Source organism: Aquarana catesbeiana, linkage group LG05, assembly GCF_042186555.1.
Source record: "Aquarana catesbeiana isolate 2022-GZ linkage group LG05, ASM4218655v1, whole genome shotgun sequence".
Taxonomy (NCBI): Eukaryota; Metazoa; Chordata; class Amphibia; order Anura; family Ranidae; genus Aquarana; species Aquarana catesbeiana.
This window is the reverse complement of record NC_133328.1, coordinates 12,915,899-12,939,801: the sequence shown is the minus strand read 5'-3', so window position 1 is coordinate 12,939,801 and position 23,903 is coordinate 12,915,899. Positions and strand designations below refer to the sequence as shown.

The 23,903-nt window shown below is 48.4% G+C and overlaps 1 protein-coding gene across 2 annotated transcripts in view; it reads right to left on the bottom strand.

Annotated features, from left to right (window-relative positions):
• The window catches only part of SNAP47 (synaptosome associated protein 47), a 77,558-nt gene that overhangs the window by 33,712 nt on the left and 19,943 nt on the right, over positions 1 to 23,903 (bottom strand). For both annotated transcript variants that reach the window (XM_073629443.1, XM_073629444.1), the window contains exon 4: positions 55 to 167. In XM_073629443.1, the coding sequence (XP_073485544.1) occupies positions 55 to 167 (113 nt within the window). The remainder of the gene's footprint in view (positions 1 to 54; positions 168 to 23,903) is intronic.

Sequence of the window (23,903 nt, the reverse complement as noted above, 5' to 3'; positions counted from 1 at the left end):
CAATGTGGATGTTTGGGATACTTGTGCAGGTCCGCCTATTACAGCAATTGTTACCTTTCGGAGCTCCTGGGCTTCCGACTCCGAGACTTCCTGATCCTGGATGACGGCCTCTGCCTGGTCTCCTGCAATGGGCCCCGATCTCACTATTGTATCCAGCAACCAGGAATCTGAAAGAGAGGAATATAGAACGGTCACTTGTCGCCATCTGGTGTACAAGATGAATAATGCACCACAGTCTAGGGCACTGTCCACCATAAGTGATAGTGTCCCCTTTACTTCCTTCCCCCTCCAATATTAAAGTCATTGTGAAGGTTCGTTTTTTTTTTTTTTTTTTTTTTTTTTTAAATAACAAACATGTTACAGTATATACTTACCTGATCTGTGTAAGTTTTTTTGCAGCTCTCCACCAATCAGGCCTGTATGGTAGAGTGACTAGACGGAAGCCAGTCCTCAGTAAAAGGCACATGACAGCCCACCTGGAGTTTACCAAAAGGCACCTGAAGGACCCTCAAAACAAAATTCTCTGGTCTGAGTCTCTGAAACAAAGATTGAACTCTTTGGCCTGAATGGCAAGCGTCATGTCTGGAGGAAAGCAGGCACCGCTCATCATTTGGCCAATTACCATCCCTACAGTGAAGCATGGTGGTGGCAGCATCATGTTGTGGGGATGTTTTTCAGTGTCAGGAACTGGGAGACTAGTCAGGATTGAGGGAAAGATGAATGCAGCAATGTACAGAGACATCCTTTATGAAAACCTGATCCAGTGCGCTCTGGACCTCAGATTGGGGTGAAGGTTCATCTTCCAACAGGACAACGACCCTAAGCACACAGCCAAGATAACAAAGGAGTGACTACGGGACAACGCTGTGAATGTTCCTTGAGTGGCCCCAGCCAGAGCCCAGACTTGGACCCAATTGAACATCTCTGGAGAGATCTGAAAATGGCTGTGCACCAACGCTCCTCATCCAACCTGATGGAGCTTGAGAGGTCCTACAAAGAAGAGAGAAACTTCCCAAAAATAGTTGTGCCAATCTTGTAGCATCATACTCAAAAAGACTTGAGGCTGTAATTGGTGCCAAAGGAGCTTCACCAAAGTATTGAGCAAAGGCTGTGAATACTTATGTACATGGGAGGAGTCTGTGATACTTATGTACATGGGAGGAGCCTGTGATACTTATGTACATGGGAGGAGCCTGTGATACTTCTGTACATGGGAGGAGCCTGTGATACTTCTGTACATGGGAGGAGCCTGTGATACTTCTGTACATGGGAGGAGCCTGTGATACTTCTGTACATGGGAGGAGCCTGTGATACTTCTGTACATGGGAGGAGCCTGTGATACTTCTGTACATGGGAGGAGCCTGTGATACTTCTGTACATGGGAGGAGCCTGTGATACTTCTGTACATGGGAGGAGCCTGTGATACTTGTGTACATGGGAGGAGCCTGTGATACTTCCGTACATGGGAGGAGCCTGTGATACTTCTGTACATGGGAGGAGCCTGTGATACTTTTGTACATGGGAGGAGCCTGTGATACTTCCGTGCATGGGAGGAGCCTGTGATACTTCCGTGCATGGGAGGAGCCTGTGATACTTCCGTACATGGGAGGAGCCTGTGATACTTCTGTACATGGGAGGAGCCTGTGATACTTCTGTACATGGGAGGAGCCTGTGATACTTCTGTACATGGGAGGAGCCTGTGATACTTTTGTACATGGGAGGAGTCTGTGATACTTCTGTACATGGGAGGAGTCTGTGATACTTACGTACATGGGAGGAGTCTGTGATACTTCTGTACATGGGAGGAGTCTGTGATACTTACGTACATGGGAGGAGCCTGTGATACTTGTGTACATGGGAGGAGTCTGTGATACTTGTGTACATGGGAGGAGTCTGTCATATTTACGTACATGGGATTTTTTTTTTCACTTTTTAATTTTAATTAATTTTCAAAGATTTCAAACAAACTTCTTTCATGTTGTCATTATGGAGTATTGTTTGTAGAATTATGAGGAAAATAACGAATTTAATCAATTTTGGAATAAGGCTGTAAAATTTTTTTAAAAATGTGGAAAAAGTGAAGTGTTGTGAATACTTTCTGGATGAACTTTATATATGAGATCTTAGTGATCGGGTTTACATCTATTTTATTCTTATTAACTTATTACTAAATATATTATGTGCAGGACTCAAAAAGAATGTTAAAAACTTTTTTTTTTTGCATAGAAATTTCTTATTTCTAGCCAACAGGAACTTCAGGCGCTCCTCTTGATTGTTTTTTTAGCCCCCTCTCCCGGTCATGCAGCATTGTCCTGGATTCTGTTACTCACCTTGCTCAGCGGATCCAGCGTTGTCCTACGGCGATCCGTTTAATCTGATGCAGCAGCTCTGGTCCTGCATCGCCATCTTGGTCCTCCTCGGTCATCGGAAGCCAGTTGCCTCTTGCAGGTTGGAGGTAGCCGGCCTCTGAGGATGATCGTTGTGAGTCTGCAGCCTCCTGGGATATGTGATGTGGAATCCCAGGAGGCGGAGACATCAGGGAGGGACGCCTCACTCTAGCCTAGGCTAAAATTGCGGCGGGAGGGATAGGGGGTAAACCAGGCATAAAGTCTAAAAAAACAAGCAAAAAAAAAAAAAAACTGAAGTTCAAACTACACACACAGCTGACTGAGTCAGAGAAGGGACCCATCCCCCTGCCCTGTATGGCTATGTACAGAATTTAAGCTACAGAGAGACTTACCTTCAGTGCAGTGGCGGCTGGTGCTCAAAATGTTTGGGGGGGGGGGCGCAAACAAACTGAAAAAACCCCCATCAAACGCCGCCATTGTGCCATCAAACTCAGCCACTGTGCCCCCCGCCGTCTGCACTTACCTGTCTAGGTGGGACAGCTCCTCCATGTCTTCTCCAGTCCTCTCTTCCCGTCCTCTGCTATGATTGGACACCTGGTCGTCCAATCACAGCGCCCGTCGTTTCAGCCAATCAGGTGACGGGTAACAGATCCGAACACCTGATTGGCGGAGAGGCGGTTTAGTGTTAGGAAAGCGAATAGTCATTCACTTTTCTAAACACAGCAAAGTGACCTGTGAGTGCTCAGTATGGCGCTCGCAGGTCACTTTTTTTTACGCCTATTAGCGCCTATGGCTCTAATCAGGTGCTTCAAAAACACCCCCCGCTGCTGTAATTCAGGGGCCCTGTGCCTGAAAAGGGGCCCGGCACCAGGATAGGGGGTGGCAGCGGCGGCCATAGATAGATTCATGCAACATACGGTATATGCAACTTTTACCTGCTGTAAACAATACAAAAAAAAGTTGTCACATGAAATAAACAATTTCATGTGACAACACTGAAGAAATGACACTTGTCTACAATGTAAAGTAGTGAGTGTACAGCTTGTATAACAGTGTAAATTTGCTGTCCTCTCAAAACAACTCAACACACAGCCATTGGAGTGATTATTCGCAAATGGAAGAAGTACAAAAATAACCATCAATCGCCCTCAGTCTGGAGCTCCAGGTAAGATTTCACCTCATGGGGCGAGGATGGTTATGAGAAAAGTGAGGGATACGCCAAGAGGAGGAGCTTGGAGGAGGAGGAGCTTGGAGGAGGAGGAGCTTGGAGGAGGAGGAGCTTGTGAATGATCTCCAGGCAGTTGGGACCTCAGTCACCAAACAATCCATTGGTATCACAATACTCCGCCATGGACTGAAATCTGAAGCACCCGCAGGGTCCTCCTCCTCAAGAGATCACATGTACAGGACATCTGAAGTCTGCTAATGAACATCTAAATCACTGGTCTCCAAACTGTGGCCTGCGAGCTGGATGTGGCCCATGCTTGCCTTTATCCGGCCCTTGGAGCACTATTCTTTCCACTGACATTAATGATGGGGCATAATTCTTGCCACTGACACCAATAATGGGGCACTATTCCTTCCACTGACACCAATAATGGGGCACTATTCCTCCCACTGACACCAATAATGGGGCACTATTCCTTCCACTGACACCAATAATGGGGCACAATTCCTCCCACTGATACTAATATTGGGGCACTATTCCTCCCACTGATACTAATAATGGGGCACTATTCCTCCCACTGATACTAATATTGGGGCACTATTCCTCCCACTGATACTAATAATGGGGCACTATTCCTCCCACTGATACTAATATTGGGGCACTATTCCTTCCACTAACACCAATGATGGGGCACTATTCCTTCCACTGACACCAATGATGGGACACTATTCTTTCCACTGACACCAATGATGGGGCACTATTCCTCCCACTGATACTAACAATGGGGCACTATTCCTCCCACTGATACCAATGATGGGGCACTATTCCTCCCACTGACACCAATGATGGGGCACTATTCCTCCCACTGATACTAACAATGGGGCACTATTCCTTCCACTGACACCAATGATGGGGCACTATTCCTCCCACTGACACCAATGATGGGACACTATTCCTCCCACTGACACCAATGATGGGGCACTATTCCTCCCACTGATACTAACAATGGGGCACTATTCCTTCCACTGACACCAATGACGGGGCACTATTCCTTTCACAGACACCGATGATGGGGTATTGTTATCGACACCAGGACATTTTCTACTCCCACTGGCCACAGTCTGGCCCCTCTAAAGTCTGAAGGATATTAAACTGACCCTTCGTTTAGAATGTTTGGAGACCCCAGTTCTAAATGATTTGTAGAAGGATTGGGAGAAAGTGCTGTGGGCAGATGAGACCAAAATTGAACTCTTTGGCATTAACTCGACTTGCTGTGTTTGGAGGAAGAAGAATGCTGACTACGACCCTAAGAACACCATCCCTACAGTCACACACCGAGGTGGAAACCTGATGCTTTGGGACCGTTTCTCTGCTAAAGGTACAGGACAACTTTGCCGCACTGAGGGGCCAACGGACAGGGCCATGTATTGTAAAATATTGGAGGAGAACCTTCTTCCCTCAACCAGAACACTGAAGATGGGTCATGGATGGGTCTTCCAGCATGACAATGACCCAAACCATACCACCAAGGCAACAAAGGAGAGGCTCAAGAAGAAGCACATTAAGGTCATGGAGTGGCCTAGCCAGTCTCCAGACTTTCCGGCATACTTGGTCCAGCGGACCAGAGTCTGCCGGACAATCCACCCATGTGTAGGCTCCGGCGGACTTTTTCCCAAAAGCCCGCCGGACCTAGATTTGAAACATGTTTTAAATCTTTCCGTCGGAATCAGTTTCGGGCGGAAAGTCCGCTCGTCTGTGTGCTGGTCCGACGGAAAGCCCGCTCCTGTGTATGCTGGTCCAACGGGGTATGTTACCATGTACCCCATACTCATTCACATAGGGTGGGGGGGCTGGGATCTGGGGGCCCTCTTATAGGGGGCTCCCGGATTCCAATAAGCCCCCCCGCCCGCAGACCCCGACAACCAACGGCCAGGGTTGTCGAGAAGAGGCCCTTGTCCTCATCAACCTGGGGACAAGTTGCCCCCCCTCCCCCAAAGCACCGACACCTCATGTTGAGGGCATGCGGCCTGGTACGGTTCAGGAGGGGGGCGCTCGCTCGTCCCCCACCCCCTTTCCTGACCGGCCGGGCTGCGTGCTCGGATCGGGGTCTGTTATGGATTTTAGGGGGGACCCCCACGCCATTTTTTCGGCGTAGGGGGTTTCCCTTTAAAATCCATACCAGACCTAAGGGCCTGGTATGCACCGCAACGGGGCTCGCAAGGTGTCAATCTCGACGATAAAAGCGGCAAGATTGACTTCCTTTTCTAGTCCCGTCGCACCCGAGTCACGTTCAAAATGAACGGATTTGTCCGTGTGTGGGCAAGTCCATTCATTCTGAAAGTCCGCCGTAACTCCGGCGAAAGTCCGTCGGAAAGACGGGCGGTCTTAGCCCGCCGGAAAGTCCGGTCGTGTGTGGGCAAGTCCGTCCGTTTTAAAGTCCGGCGCACCTGGTGGACAAAGTCCGTCAGAAAGTGTGGCGGACCAAGTATGCCAGAAAGTCCGATCGTGTGTACGCGGCATAATGATTTAGAGAAGATCTGTAGAGAAGAGTGGACCAAAATCCCTCCTGAGATGTGTGAAAACCTGGTCACCACCTACAAGAAACGTCTGACCTCTGTGATCTCCAACAAGGGTTTCTCCACCAAGTACTAAGTCATGTTCTGCCTGGGGATCAAATACTTATTTTACTCACTGAACTGCAACTTATTTATAACATTTGTATCATTTGTTTTTTCTGGATTTTTGGTTGATATTCTGTCTCTATCATATAAAATACACCTATGATAAAAATTATAGACCCTTCATTTTTTGTAGATGGGCAAACTTACACAATCTGCGGGGGATCCAATCATTATCCCCCCCCCTGTATAAAGCGCTCTGTGATTTATACTTGTGTAACATTGGTTCCCCACCTTCAATTTTTAGGAGAAGGGTGGCGGCCGCTCTCTCTACAAAGAGGCCGTTTTATTGGCCGCAGCGTATCAATCAGCGAGTTCTTGGCGGATGACAAGGACGAATAACACATTAACCCGGGTTACGGCCCACGCCGGTGTGATATTCAGGGGGGAGGGGACGGAGCGCCGGGCGGACACCAGGCTGGTTAATGTTTGCGGAGGTGCTGTCAGCTACCTGCTAATTAAAAACAAAAGGAAAATTCCCTCCGGCTAATTAATGACGACCCGAGCGGTGGGCAGGCGGTGCTGGCGATCAGTCAGGGTGACTTTACCAGTTGGGTAATAAGAATTAAATCTCGGACCTCCAGCCAATCCTTCAGTCTTGCGCGGTTGTAGCGGCTCCTCTGCTGGACTGAAACGGCTTCCTCTGATTTCACCGCACACTGTGAGCTTCTCACAATCTGCATTATAGTAGCTGCAGCAACTCAGATAGAGCCCCGCCTCATTTCCTGGAGGACATCCAGCATTATCTAGCCCTCTTCTCTCCAGTCTGACTGTCCCTGGCCCGTCCCTTGTATTCACTTCTTTACATAATGTAGGCTCAGGATCACCTAGAGTGGTCAGCATGCAAATACAGCCTAGGAACGCCCACTCCTCCAATTCCTAATATCATGGAGGCTCATCATATGTGGGCGTTACCTATGCAAATACAGCCTGCCTAGGAACGCCCACTCCTCCAATTCTTAATATTACGGGGGCTCAGCATCACATGTGGGTGTTACCTATGCAATACAGCCTGCCTAGGAACGCCCACTTCTCCAATTCTTAATATTAAGAGGGTTCAGCATCACATGTGGGAATTAACTATGCAAATACAGCCTGCCTAGGAACGCCCACTTCTCCTATTCCTAATATTAAGAGGGTTCAGCATCACATGTGGGCGTTACCTATGCAAATACAGCCTGACTAGGAACGCCCACTCCTCCTATTCCTAATATTAAGAGGGTTCAGCATCACATGTGGGAATTACCTATCCAAATACAGCCTGCCTAGGAACGCCCACTTCTCCAATTCTTAATATCATGAAGGCTCAGCATATGTGGGCGTTACCTATCCAAATACAGCCTACCTAGGAATGGCCACTCCTCCAATTCCTAATATCATGGAGGCTCAACATCACATGTGGGCGGTACCTATGCAAATACAGCCTGCCTAGGAACGCCCACTTCTCCAATTCTTAATATCATGGAGGCTCAGCATCACATGTGGGCGTTACCTATGCAAATACAGCCTGCCTAGGAACGCCCACTCCTCCAATTCTTAATATTACGGGGTCTCAGCATCACATGTGGGTGTTACCTATGCAAATACAGCCTGCCTAGGAACGCCCACTCCTCCTATTCTTAATATCATGGAGGCTCAGCATCACATGTGGGCGTTACCTATGCAAATACAGCCTGCCTAGGAACGCCCACTCCTCCAATTCCTAATATTACGGGGGTTCAGCATCACATGTGGGTGTTACCTATGCAAATACAGCCTGCCTAGGAACGCCCACTCCTCCAGACTGACACCCACCCATCAAGGCATTTTGACATTTGCATAACTCCTCCGACTGCTTGTATTAGGACTTAGGGCTCTTGAGAGGAGGATTACTGAGGGCGGGGTGCTGTGATGTTTCCAGGAAGCCATGTACAGGCTCCTCCCACCAGTCATCATCTGTCTGCATTGCATACAGAAGCACAGAGACCCAGTGATGAGGTATGTAATGAAAACAGAGAGGGTTTATTTAAATGTGTCATTAGCATGTTAATGGGAGGAACCAGTGAAGGCAATATATAAACGTCAGCTTTAATAGACTGAACAATAAGATAAGTGTCTGTTATTATTCCAAAGGAATATAGGATTATAATGACCATATTCTGTCTGTGTATCTCTATCTGCTGGCCTTGTCCTAATACAGAAGAATGATGGAAATTAGGGAGGCACTGATGATGTACGAGTACTGATACTTTATATTTAAGTGCTCGCCGATACCAATTACTGATACCTATCACCTAGGAAGAGGGGGTAGAGGGGTGGTTTGGGAGGTGGGTAAGGATTGGGGGGAAGAGTAGGAGGGTAAGTGAGGGCAGGGTAAGTGAGGGCAGGGCGGGGGGGGGGAGGGTAAGTGAGGGCAGGGTGGGGGGAAGTAGAAGGGTAAGTAAGGGGAAGGTGGGAAGGGGGAGAGGAAGGGTAAGCGAGGGCAGGTTGGGGGGGAGTGGAAGGGTAAGTGAGGGCAGGGCGGGGGGGGGGGAGGGTAAGTGAGGGCAGGGTGGGGGGAAGTAGAAGGGTAAGTGAGGGGAAGGTGGGGAGGGGGAGAGGAAGGGTAAGTGAGGGTAGGGCGGAAGGGGGGGGGGAGTAGGAGGGTAATTGAGGGCGGGGGGGGGGGGGAGTAGGAGGGTAAGTGAGGGCAGGGTAGGGGGGAGTGGAAGGGTAAGTGAGGGGAAGGTGGGGAGGAAGGGTAAGTGAGGGTAGGGCGGAGGGGGGGGGGGGGAGTAGGAGGGTAATTGAGGGTGGGGGGGAGTAGGAGGGTAAGTGAGGACAGGGTGGGGGGAAGTAGGAGGGTAAGTGAGGGGAAGGTGGGGAGGGGAAGAGGAAGGGTAAGCGAGGGCAGGGTGGGGGGTAGTGGAAGGGTAAGTGAGGGCAGGGCGGGGGGGGGAGGGAGGAGGAGGGTAAGTGAGGGCAGGGTGGGGGGAAGTAGGAGGGTAAGTGAGGGGAAGGTGGGGAGGGGAAGAGGAAGGGTGAGGGCAGGGTGGGGGGGGGAGTGAAAGGGTAAGTAAGGGGAAGGGCGGGGGGGGGGAGTAGGAGGGTGAGTGAGGGCAGGGTGGGGGGGGGGGGTGGAAGGGCAAGTGAGGGCAGGGTGGAGGGGGAATGGAAGGGTAAGTGAGGGCAGGTTGGGGGGGAGTGGAAGGGTAAGTGAGGGCAGGGTAGGGGGAAATAGGAGGGTAAGTGAGGGCAGGGTGGGGGGGGGGGAGTAAAAGGGTAAGTGAGGGGAAGGTGGGGAGGGGGAGAGGAAGGGTAAGAGAGGGCAGGGTGGGGGTGGGGGGGGAAGAAGGGACTCTGGGAACACAAAGGACAGATAGAGCAGCGCCATCTAAGTGCAGTATCACCACAATTGATTGTATTAGTATAAGTATATTGTATTAGTATGTATAATGTATAAGTGCTCCCAGCACTTCCTGGTAAACTCGGGGGCATTGGTGACGTACCCGGATGTGACGTCATCAGTGCACCTGATTATCTCCGAGTTTACCAGGAAGCGCTGGAAGCCACCAGCGCCCCCGGACCTCTGGCCACCGACACACCAGCGGCTACCACCCGAGAGTAGAGCGGATGAACACCACATTCATCATTTATGCTGGAATTGTTTTTAACCTTGTGAGTGTATTTCTTACCTTTTATGCATTAAATTGCGGTCATACTGCCCTTAGATGGCGCTGCTCTCTCTGTCCTTCAGGACAGGAGGGTGACAGCTGATAGGAGGGGAGGAGGGGGCAGGGAGGGGAATCCCACAGACAGATGAAATGTCATTGGTTGTTAAGGACGTGGCGGCCCCACCCCTTAACAACCAATAACTGCCAGCATTCTTATTTTTACATTTAAGCTGTTAGGGGGGAAAACCTGCTGACAGCTGAAGGTATCGGTTTTGGGTATTGGTGCATTTGCACGAGTACCGATACCTGTGCAAGTGCCTAGTATGGGCACCGAGGAGAGGAGAGGAGAGGAGAAGAAAGACGGAGAGGAAAAAGAATTGATATGAGGGGAGTGGAGAGGAGATGGAAGAGGAGGGAGGAGAGATGAGAGGAAAGGAGAAGATTAAATGTATAAAGGGGAGGAAAGGGCAGAAGAGGAAGGGGGACTAAAAATGAATAAAGGGAGACAATACAGTTAGAAGAGGGGAGAGGAAGAAGAATGGGTGGGGGAGAGGAGAGAAGAGGAAAGGAGGAGGAGAAGAGGAGAGATGGAGGGGAAAGAAAGAAGAATGAATGGAGGAGAGGGGAAGAAAGAAGGTGAGATAGATATGAGGGAAGGGGAGAGGAGAGATGAGAGGTGAAGAGGAGAGGAAAGGAAAGGAGAAGATTAAATGTATAAAGGGGAGGAAAGGGCAGAAGAGGAAAGGGGACTGAAAAAAAAAAAAAAAAAAACTGAAGACAATAAGGTGAGAGGAGGAGAGAGGAAGAAGAATCAATGAGAGAAAGGAGAGGAAAGTAGAGTGTAGGAAGAGAAAAGATAGGGAGATGGAGGGGATAGGAAGAATGGAAGGGAGAGGAGAGGAGAGGAGAAGAGGAGAGGCCAAGAGAGGTGAAGGGAAAAGTGTGGAGTAGAGGGGAGAAGAGGAGGAGGGGATTAAATGGATACAGGAGAAGAAGAATGGATAGGTGAGTAGGGGAGGAGAGGGAAGGAGTGGAAAGGAGAAGAGAAAGAGAAACAGGAGAAGAGACAGAAGGAGAGGAGAGGGATGGGAAGAAAGAAAGAAGGCAGGAAAGAAGGAAAAATGAAGAGAAAGAGAACTTAGATAATGAAAAGACATAAGATGGGAGAGAAGGGTGTAGAGAGGAGAGTGAAGGGGTTACAGGCGCTATGATGTGCGCTCACTTTGTTGTTTTGCAGTGTGTGACATCACTGTGGGATGTTGGTGGATAACCCTTTCCTGAGGAGGCCACCTCCGCCCTGCAGCCCCGACCTGCTCTCAGCCCACTCTGGATGGAAATGTTCCAGGCTGTGGTCACCGCCGCCGTCTGCTTTGCATTACTGAACACGATCGGCACATTCTGTATTATGGGGAGACGAGCTCAGCTGCTGAGAAAGCGGACGGAGCTCTGAGATTTCCCGTCTTAGAAAATCAATCACATATACTCTGCAGAGTCTCCTCTGCCTGTTTAGTGTAGGATCTCACTATACACGGATATTTCATTTATCCATCCTTTGCAAGGTGCCTGAGAAGATCCGAAACCCAGAAGCACTCTATTTTCTAATACTCAATTAGATTCCGTGGCCAAAAACTTACCCCACCCTCCTCCTCCAGAGCCTCAATATTGGCCCTATGACCCATTACAAGTACTGGCCCATAACTATGACCCATTACAAGTACTGACCCATAACTATGACCCATTACATATACTGGCCCATAACTATGACCCATTGCAAGTACTGGCTTATAACTATGACCCATTACAAGTACTGGCCCATAACTATGACCCATTACCATTACTGACCCATAACTATGACCCATTACCATTACTGACCCATAACTATGACCCATTACCAGTCCTGGCCCATAACTATGACCCATTACCAGTACTGGCCAATAACTATGACCGATTGCCAATACTGGCCCATAACTATGACCCATTACCAGTACTGGCCTATAACTATGACCGATTACCAGTACTGGCCCATAACTATGACCCATTACAAGTACTGGCCCATAACTATGACCCATTACCATTACTGACCCATAACTATGACCCATTACCAGTACTGGCCCATACCTATGACCCATTACCAGTACTGGCCAATAACTATGACCGATTGCCAGTACTGGCCCATAACTATGACCCATTACCAGTACTGGCCTATAACTATGACCGATTACCAGTACTGGCCCATAACTATGACCCATTACCAGTACTGACCCATAACTATGACCCATTACCAGTACTGGCCTATAACTATGACCTATTACCAGTACTGGACAATAACTATGACCTATTACCAGTACTGGCCTATAACTATGACCTATTACCAGTACTGGACAATAACTATGACCCATTACCAGTACTGGCCTATAACTATGACCTATTACCAGTACTGGACAATAACTATGACCTATTACCAGTACTGGACAATAACTATGACCCATTACCAGTACTGGCCTATAACTATGACCGATTACCAGTACTGGCCCATAACTATGACCCATTACCAGTACTGACCCATAACTATGACCCATTACCAGTACTGGACAATAACTATGGCCCATTACCAGTACTGGACAATAACTATGGCCCATTACCATTACCGGCCCATAACTATGACTGATTGCCAGTATTGACCCATAACTATAACCGATTACCAATACTGGCCCATAAGCAATAGTGTGAAGGTAGGGGTGGAACAAGCTCTCAACTACAAGAGCTGATTGATCATTGTGTAACAGCATCCAGGTATTAAGGCCACTGCATTCCCACCATGTGTGCACATATACTGTATGCAGCCTCCCACCAAGAACCCCGACTCCTGTACTTATGATAGGGAACCACCTGATAGCTTCTGATTGGCTATCACAGCGATCCGTCACTATGCAGGCCACCCCTGTATTATTTTCTCCCCCCGATTGGAGAAAAAAAAGCATTTTTTCATTAGTATCAGTGTCAGTATATTTTAGGTCAGATCAAAAAAAACAAACTATTGTTTCTGGACCTTACTATAGGTACAAACATCAATCAACACCCACATACAGGAGCATCTCAAAAAATTGAATATCTTTAAAAAGTTTATTTATTTCAGTCATTCAATTCAAAAAGTAAAAAATATTTTATATAGATTCATTACACGCGGAGTGATATATTTCAAGCATTTCTTTCTTTTAATGTTGATGATTATGGCCTCTAGCGAGTGAAAACCCAAAATTCTGTATCTCAGAAAAATAGTATTCTACTTAAGTCCAATAAAAAAAAAAAAAAAAAAGGATTTTTAATACAGAAATGTTGTCTTAGTGAGAAGTCTGTCCATGTACAGTATAGTATACACTCAATACTTGGTTGGGGCTCCTTTTGCATGAATTACTCCATCCATGCGGCGTGGTATGGAGGTGATCAGCCTGTGGCACTGCTGAGGTGTTATGGAAGCCCAGGTTGCTTTGATAGCGGCCTTCAGCTCTTCTGCATTGTTGGGTCTGGAGTCTCTTCTCCTCACTCCTGGCTGCTGGAACTGCTCCTGGTATGCTCCACCTCTTGCTCCTGCCACCGGTCTTGCTATGCTCCACCTCTTGCTCCTGCCACTGGTCTTGCTATGCTCCACCTCTTGCTCCTGCCACCGGTCTTGCTATGCTCCACCTCTTGCTCCTGCCACCGGTCTTGCTATGCTCCACCTCTTGCTCCTGCCACCGGTCTTGCTATGCTCCACCTCTTGCTCCTACCACCGGTCTTGCTATGCTCCACCTCTTGCTCCTGCCACCGGTCTTGCTATGCTCCACCTCTTGCTCCTGCCACCGGTCTTGCTATGCTCCACCTCTTGCTCCTGCCACCGGTCTTGCTATGCTCCACCTCTTGCTCCTGCCACCGGTCTTGCTATGCTCCACCTCTTGCTCCTGCCACCGGTCTTGCTATGCTCCACCTCTTGCTCCTGCCACCGGTCTTGCTATGCTCCACCTCTTGTTCCTGCCACCGGTCTTGCTATGCTCCACCTCTTGTTCCTGCCACCGGTCTTGCTATGCTCCACCTCTTTCTCCTGCCACTGGTCTTGCTATGCTCCACCTGTTGCTCCTCACTGCTGGCACTGTTCCTGCTACATTCCAGCTGTTGTTCATGGCAGCTGGCACTGTTCCTGGTGCTTTCTACCTGTTCATCCTGGTCGCTGGGGGTCGCACCTGATATGCTCCAACTGGCACACATCTGCTGGCACTGTTCCTGTTATACTCCATCTCTTACTCCAGGCCACTGGCACTATTCCTTATACACTCCACCTGTCACTCCTGGCTGCTTGCAATGCTCCTCTAAGATGGCCTTGCAGCTGGTTCATCACCCGTCACCTAGTCATTTCTGGCCGTGGCCCTATAGCATCTGACTGCTATGTCTGCCAGTATCTGCGGAAGCGACCTCAGGCATTACGGGTGAAGGGGGAGGAGTGATGGGGGGGATGGGCTTCCTGGTGAATACCGTCTATCCCTTAGACTTAGGCATACCCAGTGGTGGTGAGGGTCCAGTTCGTTGGGTTTCTGATACATTTTCTGATTGCACAAAAACAGCAACAAAATTCTCACTAACTATAGCTATCTTGCATATTTCTGATTTGTCTTTTAAAAAAAAAAAAATAATAATAATATAATCAAATCATTAGGATTTTCTTTCAGCCGTTCTGTTCCTAGCTCTCCAAATGTGAAGTAAAAGCAAGCGACTGATATCTTGGGCGGTCGCAGTGATACCTAATAGGACCGGTGAGAAGGATGATTCGGAGAAGAGGATATTGGGACTCGTTGGGTGATCCATTTGCCGCTCTATAAACATAAAAAGGATAAGAATCCCTGTCCCAGATTATTTCCACCTTTGTCAAAATATGTTGACAATGATGAGAGTATAAAAACAACGTAATAAAACAAACAAAATAATTGGGCATTTTATATACAGTGCCTTGAAAAAGTATTCATACCCCTTGAAATCTTCCACATTTTGTCATGTTACAACCAAAAACATAAGACCCCTTTCATACTGGGGCGCTTTTCAGGCGTTTTTGTGCTAAAAATAGCGCCTCTCAAGCCTCCCCAGTGTGGAAGCCCCGAGTGCTTTCAGGATGGCAACGAAAGTTTGGCAAGCAGCATCTTTGGGCGGTGCGGGAGCAAACACCGCTCCTCCTCCGCCCCTGCAATTGAAATCAATGAGCAGCGATGCCCAAGCGCCTGCAGAGTGCTTCGGCAGCGGCGCTTTGCGGGTGCATTTAGCCCTTTATTCAGCCAATAGTGGGGGTTAAAAGTCCCCCGCTAGTGGCTGGAAAGCGCCGCTATAACACCGGTAAAGTGTCGCTAAAACTAGCGCCGCTTTACCACTAACAACCCGCTCGGCCACAGTGTGAAAGGGGTCTTAATGCATTTTACTGGAATTTTATGTGATAGACCAACACAAAGTGGCACATAATTGTGAAGTGGAAGGAAAATGATAAATGGTTTTCAATTTTTTTTTACAAATAAATATGTGAAAAGTGTGGGGTGCATTTGTATTCAGCCCCCTTTACTCTGATACTCCTAACTAAAATCTAGTGGAACCAATTGCCTTCAGGAGTCACCCAATTAGTAAATAGAATCCACCTGTGTGTAATTTAATCTCACTATAAATACAGCTGTTCTGTGAAGCCCTCAGAGGTTTGTTAGAGAACCTCAGTGAACAAACAGCATCATGAAGACCAAGGAACACACCAGACAGATCAGGGATAAAGTTGTGGAGAAGTATAAAGCAGGGTTAGGTAATAAAAATCTCCCAAGCTTTGAACATCTTACGGAGCTCTGTTCAATCCATCATTGGAAAATGGAAAGAGTATGGCACAACTGCAAACCTACCAAGACATGGCCGTCCACCTAAACTGACTGGCCGGGCAAGAGAGAGAGCATTCATCAGAGAAGAGCAAAGAGGTCCATGGTAACTCTGGAGGAGCTGCAGAGATCCACAGATCAGGTGGGAGAATCTGTCCACAGGACAACTATTAGTCGTGTTCTCCACAAATCTGCCCTTTATGGAAGAGTGACAAGAAGAAAGACATTGGTGGAAGAAAGCCATAAGAAGTCCGGTTTGCAGTTTGTGAGAAGCCATGTGGAGGACACAGCAAACATGTGGAAGAAGGTGATCTGGTCAGATGAGACAAAAATTCAACTTTTTGACCTACAAGCAAAACGCTATGTGTGGTGGAAAACGAACACTGCACATCACCCTGAACACCCCATCCCCACTGTGAAACATGGTGGTGGCAGCATCATGTGGTGGGGATGCTTTTCTTCAGCAGGGACAGGGAAGCTGGTCAGAGTTGATGGGAAGATGGATGGAGACAAATACAGGACAATCTTAGAAGAAAACCTGTTAGAGTCTGCAAAATACTTGAGACTGGGGCGGAGGTTCACCTTCCAGCAGGACAACGACCCGAAACATACAGCCAGAGCTATAATGGAATGGTTTAGATTAAAGCATATTCATGTGTTAGAATGGCCCAGTCACAGTCCAGACCTAAATCCAATTGAGAATCTGTGGCAAGACTTGAAAATTGCTGTTCACAGACGCTCTCCATCCAATCTGACAGAGCTTGAGATATTTTGCAAAGAAGAAGAATGGGCAAAAACGTCCCTCTCTAGATGTGCAAAGCTGGTAGAGACATCCCCAAAAAGACTTGCAGCTGTAATTGCAGTGAAAGGAGGTTCTACAAAGTATTGACTCCGGGGGGCGCCATACAAATGTACCCCCCACACTTTTTATTTATTTGTATACAATTTGGAAAACCATTTATCATTTTTCTTCCACTTCACAATTATGTGCCACTTTGTGTTGGTCGATCACATAAAATCCCAATAAAACGTTTTTGGTTGTAACAAAATGTGGAAAATTTCAAGGGGTATGAATACTTTTTCAAGGTACTGTATGTGGTATAAACTAGGTTTTTGGTGTGTTGTCTCCATCTAGTGGCCAAGATAGAAAAGGCAGGGCTACAATGGGGATTCTAGGCAGTTGCCTGCACTGAGGTGGGGCTCCGAACAAGTCAGGATTTCCACACGGCGCGGCTTCCAACTATAACAATAAAAGTGCAGGTGGGGGCCCTGGGTGTCAGCAACATCAACACACTGAGTCAGATGAACAGGGAGAGGATGAATTGTCAGAGGAAGTTGAACAGGCTCCTTGTGAATGTCGACAATTGCCCTTGGCCGGACACCATCATCAAACAATCGCACCGAGCTTCGTCAACTTTTTTTTTGAGCGCCAAGTAAAAAGTTCACAAACTCCGGAGCGTTACGCAGAGCCGCAGTTAAAGGAAAAAGTACGCTAAACTTTAAAGCTCCACTCCAGGCAAAAAAAATAAACTGCTCTTGTGGAGGGCCCCCCCCCCCGTACTGTAATAACGCGTACACACGATCGGTTCTCTCGTCGGCTTTTCCGACGGGATTCCGCTCAAGCTTGCCTTGCATACACACGGTCACGCAAAAGTTTGCTGAAATTACAACCGTCAAGAACGCGATGACGTACAACACTCCGATGAGCCGAGAAAATGAAGTTCGATGCTTCCGAGCATGCGTCGAATCGTTTCCGAGCATGCGTAGGGATTCTGCGCGTCGGAATTTGCCACAGACGATCGCATTTTCGGATAGGAACTTTTCCCGACCAAAAAAATTGAGAGCATGCTCTCAATCTTTTGCTGGCTGGAATTCCACCAGCAAAAGACTGATGGAGCATACACAGGATTGCATTTTCCGACGAAAAAATCTCATTGGTCTTTTGCGGGTGAAATTCCGACCGTGTGTACGCGGCATAAGGGTTAAAGTGATTGTAAAGGATCTTTTTCTTTCTCGAACATCACGGGACACAGAGCCACAGTAATTACTGATGGGTTATATAGGTATCACTGGTGATTGGACACTGGCACACCCTATCAGGAAGTTCAACCCCCTATATAATCCCTCCCCCTTGCAGGGATACCTCAGTTTTTACGCCAGTGTCTTAGGTGATGGACGTGTAAAGATGTCCTGTGCTGAGCTCCAAAGGGAATATCCTAAGATCCTATACTGGGGCAAGCCAGGCGAACCGGATCCATTCAAAGTGTCTTTTCATGGCCGAATTGAATGGTACCCGGGCCTCGTGTCCGAAGAAACGAGGTTTTACCCGTAATGCTTCTCTTTTTAGAGAGCTGGACCCCGCAGATCAGAAAATGGCTTTAAACTTCCTAATTTCTGGCGAGGTGCTTTACAGGCCCAGAACTGTTGGATCCCCCTACTGATGGGGGCCCCAGTCTCTGACGGTTTTTTCAAACGGAGCCCACCGTGAGAGGTGAAGATTGGGTCTGTGTAAACAGCACCCTGCGGCTGGATAAGGTAAGAGGAGATTCCACAGAATTTTTGAGTTCTAGTGGCTTTTCTCCTTTAAGGTAAATGCATGCTATGCCTATTGTGACCACCGGGGGCTGCCAAGAGCACAAACCTACACATGCTGAATGTCTGTCTCAGGTGTTGTAATCGCTGTGTATGTCCCAGCGTATCAAGCAGGCTGCAAGCAGGTAAGGTGGATGGGGGGATTTCTCATGTTTGAATGTTCCCCCCCAGGCTAGAGAGGGGCCACAGGGGTCTAGAAAGTGGTTATACCACCCGGGCTCTGTGGCCTAATGGCCACCATCTCTGAAGATAGCCGTTCAGGCAAATCTTGTTACCAGTCTCCCCCCCCCCCCCATCCCCAGCCTTTTCTCCAGAGCATGACAGGAGAGTCGGCAGTGCGGGAAGCGCTCGTTTTTTTCAAAACTCGAGGGGGGGGGCGGTAGAGGAGGGGGCGGGATGTCAGCACAGAGTGTTTAGACTCCCACTCAGGCCAGCTGCAGGCTATTAAAGGCACTCTGTACAGGTGCACTCAGCCTTCTGAGAGACACAGAGCTGACGGTCGCATGTAAGGTGGGACACAGGCATTCTCCTAGGCAGCATTTACTGAAGTAACACCAGACTGAGCATTGGGTAGCAAGGCTTTTAGCCAGACTACATCGCTCAGCGGACAGTGTTCATTTGTATACCTCACACCTTGTTGCTTTGCACTATGGGTAGAAGAGGTTCAAGCACCCCAGGAACCAGAGACACTAGGGGATCTCGTTCAGGTTCTGAGGGCCCCCTGTCGGCAGCATCCTTCCCCCCTAAAGATGGGCCAGGGACGGCTAGCCAGGGAGAGCCATTGGGGTCAGGGGCTACACCTGCTTCTGGCACTTCAGCCCCTGTATATATTACACAAGAGGTTTTTTCCTCAACCATTAATGGTCTAGAGGAAAGATTAATGGCCGTGATTACGTCTTCACTCAGTGGAAGAAAACGCACTAGGCTTTCCTCTGTTCCCCAAGACCCTCAGACAGAGGAGCTCTGGGATAAAGGAGATGAATCCCTTTCAGAGGATCAGGATGGGATGGATGATTCCTCTTCGGAGGATTCAGGTGGAGAGGGACCCTCTGCGACTTCCCAAGAGGAGTAAGTCTTAGTGCAGATCCTCACTGGATTGGTCCGCTCCACATTTAAGTTGCCCATACCTGAAACTGCTAAAGAATCCTCTTCTGCTTTGGGGTCACTGAAACCTTTCCAAGCAGCACATGCTTTTCCTGTTCATACTTTACTTGAAAAGCTTATTTAGTCTGAGTGGGATCACCCAGACAAACGTTTTTTTCCGCCGAGAAAGTTTTCAACACTTTATCCGATGGAAGAAAAGTTTATTAAAATGTGGGGAATACCGGCTATTGATGCCGCCATTTCCTCCATAAATAATAGCCTGACTTGTCCTGTAGACAATGTTCAGATGCTCAGGGATCCTGTAGATAAAAGGATGGAATCCCTATTGAAGGATGTTTTCTCCTTAGCAGGATCAGTGGCCCAACCTGCAATAGCAGCGATTGGAGTCTGTCAATACTTAAGAGACCATGTTAAGCAGGTCATCAAAGTATTACCTGAACAGCAGGCCCAGGGGTTTGCTAACCTTCCAGCGGCCTTATGCTTTGTGGTTGACGCCATTAGAGATTCTATCGTGCAAACCTCCTGTCTTTCACTGGGGTTGGTGCATATACGTAGAATCCTATGGTTGAAAAATTGGTCAGCCGAAGCACCATGTAAGAAGCTACTGGCTGGGTTTCCATTTCGTGGTGCAAGGTTGTTTGGAGAGGACTTGGATAACTATATCAAGAGAATCTCTTGTGGGAAAAGCACTCTCTTACCTGTCAAGAAGAAGAGTAAGCGTCCCTCTTTCAAACGGACTCTTTCCCCAGCGCCGGGGGCTTCAGCCTCCAGGCAGTCTCGACGGCCGCCTCCATCGGGGTCCAGAGACAAGAGTCAACCCCAGGGACAAAAGAAGTCCTGGGGAAAGAAGCCTACTAGGCAAAACACTAAGACCTCTGCATGAGGGGGCGCCCCCGCTCACTCGAGTGGGGGGAAGACTGCGACAATTCTCAGAGCTCTGGCAGGAGGACTTCCAGGACAGATGGGTAGTCTCCACGGTAACCTTAGGGTACAAGCTGGAGTTTCAGGAATTCCCTTCTCCTCGGTTCCTCAGATCAAATGTTCCCAGAGACCCAGAGAAGAAGCAGTCGCTCCTTCTAGCGTTAGAGCGACTTTTGTCGCAGGAGGTCATTATGATAGTTCCCGCAAAGGACCAGGGATTGGGCTTCTATTCCAACCTTTTTACGGTCCAAAAGCCAAATGGGGATGTCAGGCCCATTTTGGACTTAAGGGATCTGAACCGATTCCTAAGGATTCAATCCTTCCGCATGGAATCAATTCGAACAGTAGTTCCCACCCTGCAGGGAGGAGAATTTCTGGCATCAATAGACATCAGAGATGCATATCTGCATGTGCCCATTTTTCCTGCTCATCAGAAGTTTCTGCACTTCGAGGTAGGAGGGCGCCATTTCCAGTTTATGGCTCTGCCCTTTGGGATAGCCACTGCACCTCGAGTGTTCACAAAGATCTTTGCTCCTCCTCTGGCCAGATTAAGGGCTCAGGGTATAGCTGTCATAGCATACCTAGACGACCTGCTCTTGATAGACCAGTCGGTAGCCTCTTTGAATGGAAACTTGAGGACCACGGTCAGGTATCTAGAACACCTGGGTTGGATCCTCAACTTAGAAAAGTCTTTCCTAAAACCAGTAAGAAGACTGGAATATTTAGGTCTGATTATACATACAAGCCAGGAGAAAATATTTCTACCCCAGGCAAAGATCACTGCTTTGAGAGAGCTGATTCTGACAGTAAGGACCAAGAAGGGTCCCTCAGTCCGCCTTTGTATGAGGCTACTAGGGAAGATGGTGTCTTCATTCGAAGCAGTTCCCTATGCTCAGTTTCACTCAAGAATGCTGCAACACAGTATTCTGTCGACCTGGAACAAGAAGGTTCAGGCATTAGACTTTCCGATGCACCTGTCGCATGCGGTGCGTCAGAGCCTCAATTGGTGGCTCATACCCGAAAACCTGCAGAAGGGGAAATCCTTTCTACCGGTTACCTGGACGGTGGCAACAACAGATGCCAGTCTGTCAGGTTGGGGAGCAGTTCTGGAACAGGCTGCGGTCCAAGGAGTATGGTCCAAGACAGAGAGGACCTTACCCATCAACATTCTGGAGATCCGGGCGATACATCTAGCTCTAAAAGCCTGGACTATCAGGCTACAGGGTTGTCCGGTCAGGATCCAGTCCGACAATGCCACAGCAGTGGCTTATGTCAATCATCAGGGAGGCACCCGGAGCCGAGCTGCTCAAAAAGAGGTGAACCAGATCTTAGTCTGGGCAGAGATGCATGTGCCATGCATATCGGCAGTTTTCATCCCGGGAATAGAGAATTGGCAGGCGGACTATCTAAGTCGCCAGCAGTTACTTCCAGGGGAATGGTCTCTGCATCCCGACGTCTTTTGGGCCATATGCCAAAGATGGGGGGTTCCAGATGTAGATCTCTTTGCATCCCGATTCAACAAAAAGATAGACAGATTTGTGGCAAGGACAAAAGATCCTCTTGCATGCGGGACGGATGCGTTGGTGATTCCGTGGCATCGGTTCTCACTGATTTACGCATTCCCGCCTATTCTGCTACTACCACGACTCCTTCGCAGGAAAGGAAGTCGGTACTTCTGGTGGCCCCCGCTTGGCCCAGAAGGACTTGGTATGCAGAAATAGTAAGGATGACGGTAGGTTCCCCGTGGACACTACCGGAACGCCCAGACCTGTTATCTCAAGGTCCAGTGTTCCATCCTGCCTTACAAACGCTAAATTTGACGGTTTGGCTATTGAGACCCACGTTCTGAAGAGTCGTGGGCTCTCAGGTCCTGTCATATCTACCTTGATTAATGCAAGGAAGCCAGCTTCCAGGATGATTTATCATAGAGTCTGGAAAGCTTATATAACCTGGTGTGAATCCAGAGGTTGGCATCCCAGGAAATATGTCATAGGTAGAATCCTTGATTTTCTACAGATGGGATTAGAGATGAAGCTGGCCTTGAGTACCATCAAGGGCCAGGTCTCTGCTTTATCAGTATTATTTCAGCGGCCACTTGCTTCGCATTCTTTGGTCCGAAACTTTATGCAGGGGGTGATGCGTCTTAATCCTCCGGTTAAAGCGCCCCTAAACCCCTGGGACTTGAATTTGGTCCTGGCTGTGTTACAGAAACGGCCTTTTGAACCAATAAGTCAGATTCCTTTGGTCTTGTTGACAAGGAAATTAATTTTTCTGGTGGCCATCTCTTCTGCTAGAAGAGTATCAGAATTAGCAGCTCTTTCCTGTAAGGAGCCTTATTTGATTATACACAAGGATAGAGTGGTACTACGCCCTCATCCTAGTTTTTTACCGAAGGTGGTTTCTGATTTTCATTTAAACCAAGACATTGTTCTACCTTCCTTTTTTCCAGATCCCTGTTCTCCGGAAGAGAGATCTCTACATTCGTTGGATGTAGTAAGAGCAGTTAAGGCCTATCTAGGGGCAACTACTCAGATCCGCAAGACGGATGTTTTGTTTGTGCTGCCAGAGGGTCCCAATAGAGGACAGGCAGCGTCAAAAGCTACCATTTCTAAATGGATTCGACAGTTGATCGTTCAAGCTTACGGTTTGAAACAGAAGATTCCTCCGTTTCAGATCAGGGCACATTCCACAAGGGCTATTGGTGCTTCTTGGGCAGTGCATCACCGGGCCTCTATGGCTCAAATCTGCAAGGCCGCAACCTGGTCTTCAGTTCATACATTCACCAGATTCTATCAGGTGGATGTGAGAAGGCATGAGGATATCGCCTTTGGGCGTAGTGTGCTGCAGGCAGCAGTACAGGGTCCTCAGGTCTGATTGCACCCTACTTGGTCGTGGTTCCCCCCCCTCAGGTAGCATTGCTCTGGGACATCCCATCAGTAATTACTGTGGCTCTGTGTCCCGTGATGTTCGAGAAAGAAAATAGGATTTTTTAAAACAGCTTACCTGTAAAATCCTTTTCTTTCGAAGGACATCACGGGACACAGAGGTCCCACCCCTCTTCTAATACACTATATTGCTTGGCTACAAAACTGAGGTATCCCTGCAAGGGGGAGGGATTATATAGGGGGTTGAACTTCCTGATAGGGTGTGCCAGTGTCCAATCACCAGTGATACCTATATAACCCATCAGTAATTACTGTGGCTCTGTGTCCCGTGATGTCCTTCGAAAGAAAAGGATTTTACAGGTAAGCGGTTTTAAAAAATCCTGTTTTTTTTTTTTTTTTAAATAACAAACATATACTTACCTCCACTGTGCAGCTCGCTTTGCACAGTGTGGCCCCGAACCTCCTCTTCTGGGGTCCCCCGGCGGCTCTCCCGGTTCCTCCCCACATCAGATAACTGCTTCTTCCAGGGGGGTTACCTTGGGGGTGCGCTCCCGAGTCCATCATTCGGCGTTCATAGATACGAATGCCGGACTCTGCCCCGCCCCCCCTCGCGCCTGCATCACTGGATTTGATTGACAGCAGCGGGAGCCAATGGCTGCGCTGCTATCAATCTATCCAATCAAGAACCCCCAAACAGAGGAAGAG